This window comes from Carassius carassius, chromosome 16 (assembly GCF_963082965.1).
Source record: "Carassius carassius chromosome 16, fCarCar2.1, whole genome shotgun sequence".
Lineage (NCBI taxonomy): Eukaryota > Metazoa > Chordata > Actinopteri > Cypriniformes > Cyprinidae > Carassius > Carassius carassius.
The window spans coordinates 24,168,275-24,178,491 of record NC_081770.1 but is presented as its reverse complement, the minus strand read 5'-3'; the positions used below and the strand labels follow the sequence as shown (position 1 = coordinate 24,178,491).

The following is a 10,217-nucleotide window of genomic DNA, read 5'->3' as shown; positions in this document are numbered from 1 at the left end:
TCCCACCATCCCTGCAATCGCCATCCACAGCCACACCCCCTGAACACATTTGTGCTCACAGACCAGAATATCAGAGACAACATTACTACAATAGGCTATATCAGCAGTTCCCAAGTCCAGTACATGTTCCAAAGTGAAGTAAACCCCTGTTCAGGGAGTAGGAAGCAGTGAACACATTGTAGGGATCATATCGATTGGAAAACAGTTTATTCAAGTAGCTCATTTCTAATAGGTTGGTTTTCTGAAAGAGTTGGTTTTCTGAATCAGGTGTGTTAACTAAGCGATACATCCAAAATATGTGTGCGAGGACTGGAATTGGGAACCGCTGGGCTACATCATGTGTCATTCACAAGAGAGAAAACTTTTAAAGAACTACAATTCCAGGAAGGAAGACCGGGTTGTTGATGTTTGTCTGCCATTCTTGCACTGTCTGCATAGCATGCGTGGACGCGCTGATGACGTATCCTGTCTGTGCGTACAGGGTGCCAAGAGGTATGCAGATACATTTGTTGACAAGCAGGTAGGAAAGCTATTTAAAACGCAAATATTTTTGATTGGACATACATTTATTGGTCCTACGCCTTCCACAAAATATATAAATACAGATAAATTAATTTAGACCACTTAACTTAATGCTTGCTGTAGCATTTGGACCAATCAGACATACAACTATTTGTTACATTTAACAAATAATCTAACGCCACCTCATCTAACCAAAGGGTCTATGGACCCTTTCTCCTCAAAAAAGGCAGAACATGTGGCTAAGCAACTCTGAACTCAAGTCTCTCAAAAACAGACACATGATGCACATAAAAAGGGACTCTTCTCTAATTAATTCATAGAAAAACCTTTCTTTGAATTAATTCACATATACTTTAGGGCATTGTGTATGCTGTTACTGTTCTTGTATATTGTGTTTTGTGTATTATATATGTTTTATACATGCTTATGATGGATCACTAGTTAATATAACCTCATCTATATGATGGTATCTATGAGATCGTATTTTCATGATCTAAATGAGAGTGTATATTATGTGTTGATGCTTATGCAACACATTAGTTTTATAAGAATCTTAAAGATTCTTCTCTTGAAACCCCCAATCTAATTTCATATCCAAGGCACCATACTAGAGACAAAGAATTTTAAAACTTCCCTACAAAAGGTACCATTCCTCATTGGCTCACTCAAATCCTGAGGGTGTGACATCATCACACTGTTTCACTGATAGATCACTGATTCTTGTTCTTCTAGATTCAGGAATTCCAGGAGAAGATCCTGAGCTAAGAGCCTTAAAAACCACACTAAACTTGTGCTAGGCTTCGGCCTTGACTATTCATTCACCAAGATCCTCTGATTCGAATTGGCCTCATCAATTCACTTGGTAACACTTTCGAATAGGTAACACATGTTAACTATTAACTACGACATTTCTCTTAATAAATTCTTAATTTGCTGATTATTAATAGTTAGAAAGGTAGTTGTTAGGTTTAGGTATTGGGTAGGATTAGAAATGTAGAATAAGGTCAAGTAGAATAAGGCATTAATATGTTCTTAATTAGCACTAATACATGGCTAATAATCTAGTAATATGCATGCTAATAAGCAACTAATAGGTGTTACCTATTCTAAAGTGTTACCATTCACTTCAGCAGAGACTAACTGGAGCCCCAATGTGCATCAGGACTCTCTTTCAAACAGGCGAGACTTGCAAGAATCAAACTTAGTGTTATTAATTGATACATTAAGTATCATATGCTCCTTTTACAAAGTTGTGTTTGAACTAAGAAACTGATGTTTCCGTAAGGCTGTAGATACCAAATGGTACCATAGCTTCATGTCTTTATTTCTCATCATTTTACTGCTACAGCTTTAACCCCTTTTTCCTATGCCAACTGTATGCATGTGTGTGTGTGTGTGTGTGTGTGTGTGTATGTTAGATTAGTTTAAGTGTTTACAGTATGTAGTTAATAAAGGCTTACTTGTATCACACATTGTTTGCTCATAACTGAAGTCCCTAATCATGCAGATTTTTGCTACATGCTCTGAGTAGAATTGTGCATTAAGAAAGTTATTTTCCTTAAGCAGGAAATTAGTTCTTAGAATTGACAGACAATTCAGCAGAACTGACAGACATGATTAACAGCAAGCATTTACTTGACACTGAGAGGTCAAGTAAAAGCTTACAGCAGATCTAAATATTTATAATTTATCATAACTAGTTATAATTGAATATTCATATTTCCCCTTTGAGCAGATTTGTTACATTGCTATCGGGATGTGAAGAGACTTTCAACCAGCATAAAAAAAAAAACAATTCTGAAGAAATTCACCTATTGCACCTTCAACCTTTTCAGTGGTGAGTTTTAAATATTCTAGCGGTCCTCCCAGAGTGAGATATATGTAATGTGAGATGGGTGCCACCATGTTTGTTTGCACTGCAGTTCAGAGAGTCCTGTCAGTCAGATTTACAGCACGTCAATTCATCCATATCTCCCATAATGCAAGTAATAAGTGGCCGGTGAACTGGGTGAAGAATAGAGTGACCTTTATAGTTACTTACACTATATGTATCTGATATGAATGAGAAACATCTGCAAATTAAATTTTAATGGATTATTATTGTTGCTTCCATAGACATGCTTCTATTTTTCAAACTCTAAATGTATTGTTTTACAATAGTATTTATGTGTATTTAAAGTCTGAAACCTAAAATATTCATTATGTGGTTGATAACACTGCATAGTTGTGATAATATGACAAGAGCTGTGCAGTCTTACATTAAAATAAAGAAACTAATATGGACTTTAAAAAAATTTAAGATTAAGGGCCAGGGTAACCCAACCTGGAACTGATAGCTTAGAATGGTCAAGCCAGGTCTGTTAACAAAATGATTTTTTTGTACAAAGAAGTTTTAAAAAAATGTGGTTTTCTGTATTATAACTTACTCCATAGCTATCTATTTATAAAAACTTTATAAAAAATAATTTACTATTTGAATATAAAAGTCAATTGAACAGCACTGTGAACGTAGGCATGAAGAATGTCACTTTGTCAGGCCAGGTTAACCTAACCTCTAACTGATATTTATGTTAAAAATAAGTTGACTTAAATACATCAGTAAATAATTAACTTAAGTTTTAATACTTGGTCAGCAAGAAATAACTATAAAAGGTCTGGTTCTCCGAAGTGTTCTTTACAAACCATCAGCCATGAGAGCTTTTGTGCTTGCCCTTACTGTGGCCATTGTGGGTAAGTCAAAATATATTTATATATATATTTCTTATTTTCTGTCTTTATGCCTTTTTTAACCCTTAGAACCTCTTGAAAATATATATTCATATATAAACATACATATCTTTCTTTCTTTCTTTCTTTCTTTCTTTCTTTCTTTCAGCAAGTCAACAGATCAACCTTGGTAAGTAATATGACTTGGAAAATTAGTTTGTAAGTGATAACATTACTGCTTAAAATTAATGGTCATAACAACAGACTTAAATCAAAAATACTCTACCCTTTTCAGTCCCTGAGTTTGCCCCTGATAAGACCTATGTGTACAAGTATGAGGCTCTACTCTTGGGCGGTCTTCCTCAAGAAGGTTTGGCCAGAGCAGGTATAAAGGTCAACAGCAAGGTTCACCTCAGTGCTGTGACAGATAACACCTTTCTGATGAAGGTAATGATTATTAAGAACTGTAGAAATTTTAAGATTTTCACACGGAAAGAAAACAACAACAACAAAAATATACCATCCTTGGATGTTAAAAGCAACAATGCCCTCATTTAAATGGAACATGTCCCCTTACAGCTCACTGAACCTGTAATCTACGAGTACGCTGGTATTTGGCCCAAGGATCCATTTTTTCCTGCCACTAAGCTCACCTCAGCACTGGCTGCTCAGCTTCAGATTCCCATCAAGTTTGAGTACGCTAATGGTGTGGTTGGAAAGGTATTTGCCCCTGCAGGAGTCTCCCCTACTGTATTGAACTTACACAGAGGTATCCTCAACATCCTTCAGCTCAACCTCAAGAAGACCCAGAACATCTATGAGCTGCAAGAGGTATGTAATCCTAAATACATTTATAAAAAAAGCCTTTATGAGTTCTGCAGTCTTATTTTTTGACTCGTCCTTCAAGGCTGGAGCTCAGGGAGTATGCAGGACCCACTATATCATCAGTGAGGATCCAAAAGCCAACCACATTACCGTAACCAAATCTAAGGATCTGAGCCACTGCCAGGAGAGAATCATGACCGACGTTGGCTTGGCATACACTGAGAGGTGTCATGAATGCACAGAGGTAATGAACAAGACTGGAAAGACTTGAAATATTTCCTCAACAATATAATTTTTTAAAAGTTAAATTCATCACATACACTACTATTCTCTCAACAGAGAATCAAGAGTCTGATTGAAACTGCAACTTACAATTACATCATGAAACCGGCGTCCACTGGTGTACTAATCGCTGAAGCAACAGTTGAGGAAGTGCATCAGTTTTCACCCTTCAATGAGATCCATGGTGCTGCCCAGATGGAAGCAAAGTATGACTGATCCTTTGTGAGAAATATGAACTATGAACAATATGCCCAACACATTTCATTACTTTGACTTTCAAAAATAATTATTTGTTTCAGACAAACCTTGGCCTTTGTTGAGATTGAGAAGACCCCTGTTGCTCCAATCAAAGCTGATTACATGGCACGTGGATCCCTGCAATATGAGTTTGCAACTGAGATTCTTCAGACCCCAATTCATCTAATGAAGATCAGTGATGCACCAGCCCAGGTATTACTTTTTTGATCTCAGTCAAAGCCTTTGAACCACATTGAAGACATCAACTGAGACTAGCTCTTACTCTCTTCTAGATCATCGAGGTCCTAAAGCACCTTGTTGCAAACAATGTGGACATGGTCCATGAAGACGCTCCACTCAAGTTTGTTCAGCTCATCCAGCTCCTGCGTGTTTCCACCCAGGAGAACATTGAGGCTATCTGGGCTCAGTTTAAGGACAAACCAGCTTACAGGTACAGTTTGTCAGCAATACATTAATCCGATTTTTTTTATTATGTATATATTTTAAACAACGACTCTGTTAGGCACTGGCTCCTGGATGCTCTTCCTTCTGTTGGCACACCAGTCATTGTAAAATTAATCAAAGAGAAGTTCCTGGCTGGTGAACTTACCCTTCCAGAGTTCATTCAGGCTCTTGTGGTTGCTCTGCAAATGGTCACTGCTGATTTGGACACCATACAATTGACAGCTGTGAGTAAATCTAACTATAATCAAAATGTTGTTCATCTTGCCTAATGAAAATGAATAATTTCTTTATCTTGCTGAACAGAGTTTGGCTACGCACGAGAAAATTGTCAAAGTCCCAGCTCTCCGTGAAGTTGTAATGCTTGGATATGGTTCCATGATTGCCAGGCACTGTGTTGCAGTTCCCACTTGCTCTGCTGAGCACCTGAGGGTAAACAATGCAAGTCTTACATTTTTACCAGTCATTTACCTGTTCAGATTTTCTAACTGTATGTGCCTCAACCTCCTCAGCCCATTCATGAGATTGCTGCAGAGGCAACTTCTAAGAATGACATTCCTGAAATCATTTTGGCTCTTAAAGTTCTGGGCAATGCTGGTCACCCTGCTAGTCTTAAACCCATCATGAAGCTCCTGCCTGGACTGAGAACTGCAGCTACATCTCTGCCCCTTAGAGTCCAGGTTGATGCCATCTTGGCCCTGAGGAACATTGCCAAGAAAGAACCCAAACTGGCAAGTGTCAGACATTGTAGGAATGAATTATTGTAAAATGGCCTATTTTCTCCCAATAATGAATTGACCTTGTTTCTCGCCACAGGTTCAGCCAGTGGCCCTGCAGCTTGTATTGGATAGAGCTCTCCACCCAGAAGTCCGCATGGTTGCTTGTATTGTGTTGTTTGAGGCCAAGCCATCAGTGGCTCTTGTCTCCAGTCTTGCTGGTGCTTTGAAGAATGAAACCAACATGCATGTTTTGAGCTTTGCTTATTCTTACATCAAGTCCTTGACCAGAATCACTGCTCCTGATATGGCAGCTGTGTAAGAAAAACAAAAAAAAAATCATAAATTGTATATATCATGTCAAATGAGCATTTTAATAACGGTTGTGTATTTCAGTGCTGGTGCAGCTAATGTTGCCATCAAGCTCATGAGCCGCAAGCTAGACAGACTTAGCTTCCGTTTCAGCAAAGCCCTTCAGTTGGACTTCTATCATAGTAAGTTTTGCTAATTTCTCAAGAAAGCTACCTAAGGATATGTTGGGTGTTTATTAAAATGTATAAAATATTGCATCAATGATATTCTTTCCTATGTCTCTGTGCAGCTTCACTTATGGTTGGTGCTGCTGGGAGTGCCTACATTATTAATGATGCTGCAACCATCCTGCCCAGAGCTGTTGTAGCTAAAGCACGTGCTTATCTGGCTGGAGCTGCTGCTGATGTTTTTGAGGTGGGCAAAAAAATCTGATTCAAGGTTTAAAAAAAAATTCAGCCTTCACTCAATCCCTAATCTCAAACAGATTGGTGTGAGAACTGAAGGAATCCAGGAGGCTCTTCTGAAATCTCCTGCTGCAGATGAAGGTCTTGACCGTATCACAAAGATTAAGCGCACCCTGAGAGCAGTACGTTTTCATATCCAATGCACTGTAATTTATAAATATAATATAAATATAATATAAATATAAATATAATTTTATACGTATAAGCAATATTACAAACATGACAGGCAAAATGTGTATGACTTATGATTTACCCCTTAAGCTCACAAACTGGAAGGATTTACCAAACAATCAGCCATTGGCTTCAGCCTACATCAAATTACTTGGACAAGAAGTGGCTTTTGTCAAGATTGACAAGACCATCATTGAAGAAGCTATACCGGTATTGTGTTGTAGTTTATCTCTCCTCTTTCATTATTATTTCATTTTGAGATCAGTCTCATAAATTGTTCTCATGATTAAAACTAAGTTTCTCAACAACACTTTCCCCAGATTGTGACTGGACCCAAACCACGTGAAATGTTGAAGGCAGCTCTTAAAGCTTTGCAGGAAGGAATTACCTTGCAGTATGCCAAACCCCTTCTTGCAGCTGAAGTGCGTCGTATCTTGCCAACAGCAGTTGGTGTGCCCATGGAGCTCAGTTTCTACACTGCTGCCGTTGCTGCTGCAAGTGTCAATGGTATGTTTTTTTATTTTATTTTATATCCTTTCTTCTGATATGTTGGGGTCGCCACTTAGGTTGATGTTGTTCCATTCTTCCTTTTAGTTAAGGCCACCATTACACCTCCTCTCCCTGAGGAGATTGAGACTATGACTCTTGAGCAGCTGAAGAAGACTGATATTCAACTCCAAGCTGAAGCTAGACCAAGGTACACTTTTATAGCTACATTCACAGAGATGAGATATAATGCACACAACAATCACTTTACAAACAATCTCCTTTATTCTATCAGCATTGCTCTCCAGACCTTTGCTGTGATGGGAGTGAACACTGCCTGGATCCAAGCTGCTGTTATGGCGAGAGGAAAAATCCGTACAATTGCTCCTGGAAAAGTGACTGCAAGAGCAGACATTCTCAAGGGCTACTACAAGGTGGAGGCTCTGCCTGTTGAGGTTCCTGAACATATCGCTGATCTGAGGTAATGAAATCTTAGTGATGCCAGTGTAGCAAATATTTTGAACCAATTATTAATTCATATTGTTTCTTAAAAGTGAAATGCAAGTCACCTTCTTCTTGTTCTGACAGCTTTGAGACTCTTGCTGTGGTCAGAAACATTGAAGAGCCCACAGCTGAGAGGACTGTTCCTTTAGTACCTGAGTTGGCTGAGCAGAATTCCCAGACACCTGCTCATTATATGGTAAACTTTTAACACTCACACAATTTATATGTGTTAGTATGCTGGGCATTCATTTGCGTCATGTTGTAAGAATCGTTCTAATACTTGATGTTTCTTTCCAGTCATCTGAGAATTCAGATGAGGTTCCTATGAGAGCTCCTGCTCCATTTGACAAGACTCTCTGTCTTGCTGTCCCATACATTGAAATCAAGGGATGCATTGAGGTGCACTCTCACAATGCTGCTTTTATCGGAAATACTCCTCTGTTCTACATAATTGGACAACACTCAGCCCGTGCTACAGTGGCAAGAGGTATACTTACAGAAATTATAACATTCATGTAACTCAAGATTTTTCAGATAAAATTATAATTAAGGGTCTGTTGTTTTTGCTGTAGCGGAAGGTCCTGCTGTTGAAAGACTGGAGCTCGAAGTCCAAGTTGGTCCTAGAGCTGCCAAGAGTCTCCTTAAGCAAATCAATCTCATTGATGATGAGACTCCAGAAGGAAAGGCTTTCCTGTTGAAACTGAAGGAAATCCTGGAGACTGAAGATAAAAACAGGAATGTCTCTTCTGAAAGCAGCAGCAGCAGCCGCAGCAGCAGCAGTAGGAGTAGCAGCAGCAGCAGAAGCAGCAGCAGTTCAAGCTCTTCAGGGTCCAGCTCTCGTGTGACCAAGGTGAGGATAAGGGATATCATGATGTGTCATTAATCTGTACAGTACATTCATTTGCACTGAATACTTTATTTATTTTTAGACTGCCACAATCATGGAGCCTTTCAGGAAATTCCACAAGGATAGGGTAACTACTGAAAATATTTTTGTCAACATTATAGTTTCTTTAGATCAGATACTTATGTTTAAAACCTTATTTTGCTTGCAGTACTTGGCAACCCATGGTGCCTCAAAGAAAGTTAGCAGTGGAAGTTCCGGATCTAGCTTTGAGCGTATCCAGAAACAGGTGAATCAATTAATGTAATTTGTTTTATCATAAACAAAACTCTACCAAAATAAGATATTTAATATCTGTATGGTTTATGCTAACAGGCTAAGTTCCTCGGAAATTCAGCTTCACCTGTTTTTGCTGTCATTGCTCGTGCTGTGAGAGTTGACCACAAACTGCTGGGCTACCAACTTGCTGCTTACTTTGACAAACCAACTGCAAGAGTGCAAATTGTTGTTTCTTCCATCGCTGAAAATGACAACCTGAAGATCTGTGTTGATGGTGCTCTGCTGAGCAAGCACAAAATGACTGTAAGACTGGAAGTGTGATAAAAGAAATTTTAGGGAATAAATTCTCAGGTTTAAGCATAACTCTGTTTTTCAGGCCAAGCTTGCTTGGGGTTCAGAGTGCCAGCAGTATGCAGTCACTGCTAAAGCGGAGGCTGGTGTGCTGGGTGAATTCCCTGCTGCGCGTTTAGAGCTGGAATGGGAGAGGCTGCCGATTACTGTCACCAGCTATGCTAAAAAGTAAATGTTCATTGGCACAGAACAACAAATGTATGAAGTAATGCAGAAAATGACACTGATTTAATAATTATTATCGGTATATTCTACCCCAATTAGAATGTCCAAACACATCCCTATGGCGGCTTTCCAGGCGGGATTCAGACTTGAAAGAGTAATGAACAGTGAGAAAGAGATTGAACTTACTGCAGCCTTGCCAACTCAGAGGTCCTTGAATGTCATTGCCAGGATTCCAGAGGTGAAATAGTTTCCCTTTAAATGATTATATCTCATGAAGATATAAACAGAGAATACAATTAATACATTTTTCCCTCCGCTGTTCTAGATGACACTGTCAAGAATGGGTATTCCTCTCCCCTTCACTATTCCCATCAATCCAGATGGATCTCTTTCCATTCATATTGATGAGGACATTCTCTCCTGGATCCAGAAAAATATCAAGGAAGAATAAAAGATAAAAATAATATTTGACATTTTTCAGAAGAAAATGTTGAGCTCTGTTAATGTATATTTAAGTATTCCTCAACAGTTTTATTGAAAGCATTACCACTGTTGTCATGCACAGTATGTAATGTAATGCAGTTCAATGCTAATAAATACCTTGCAAGTGAAACTTGCATCTCTTTTCATTTTACAGTATCACTTCAATAATAAGTAACAGCTATAACCATTGTTTGGGGAAATATGATTGCTTTTTTATATTTTTTTTCTGAAGTAACATGTAAAGTTGCACATTACTATATAAATTTACACTAACGTTTGAGTTACTTTTTTTTCAGAAATAATGCTAGTTACATTTCAGTTTAATAATTTGCATTAAAACATTTTAGGGTACTAAATTAAATTGAACATAGTCATGCAAAATCCCACAGTCATGTGTGCATGGGACAG

The 10,217-nt window shown here is 38.4% G+C and overlaps 1 protein-coding gene across 1 annotated transcript; it reads left to right on the top strand.

Annotated features, from left to right (window-relative positions):
- Window positions 1-3,367: 3,367 nt before the first annotated feature.
- On the top strand, window positions 3,368-9,939 carry LOC132159975 (vitellogenin-like). The gene is made up of 27 exons (XM_059569667.1): window positions 3,368-3,418; window positions 3,524-3,675; window positions 3,808-4,059; window positions 4,136-4,297; window positions 4,393-4,541; window positions 4,635-4,785; window positions 4,866-5,023; window positions 5,096-5,261; window positions 5,341-5,466; window positions 5,547-5,765; window positions 5,851-6,068; window positions 6,147-6,244; window positions 6,352-6,476; window positions 6,547-6,648; window positions 6,788-6,907; window positions 7,018-7,204; window positions 7,292-7,394; window positions 7,479-7,664; window positions 7,772-7,883; window positions 7,985-8,174; window positions 8,260-8,537; window positions 8,617-8,661; window positions 8,743-8,820; window positions 8,907-9,113; window positions 9,187-9,329; window positions 9,426-9,564; window positions 9,652-9,939. The coding sequence occupies exons 2-27, from the start codon at window positions 3,670-3,672 to the stop codon at window positions 9,775-9,777; spliced, it is 3,846 nt and encodes a 1,281-aa protein (XP_059425650.1). The 5' UTR covers window positions 3,368-3,418; window positions 3,524-3,669; the 3' UTR covers window positions 9,778-9,939.
- The last annotated feature ends 278 nt before the right edge of the window (window positions 9,940-10,217 follow it).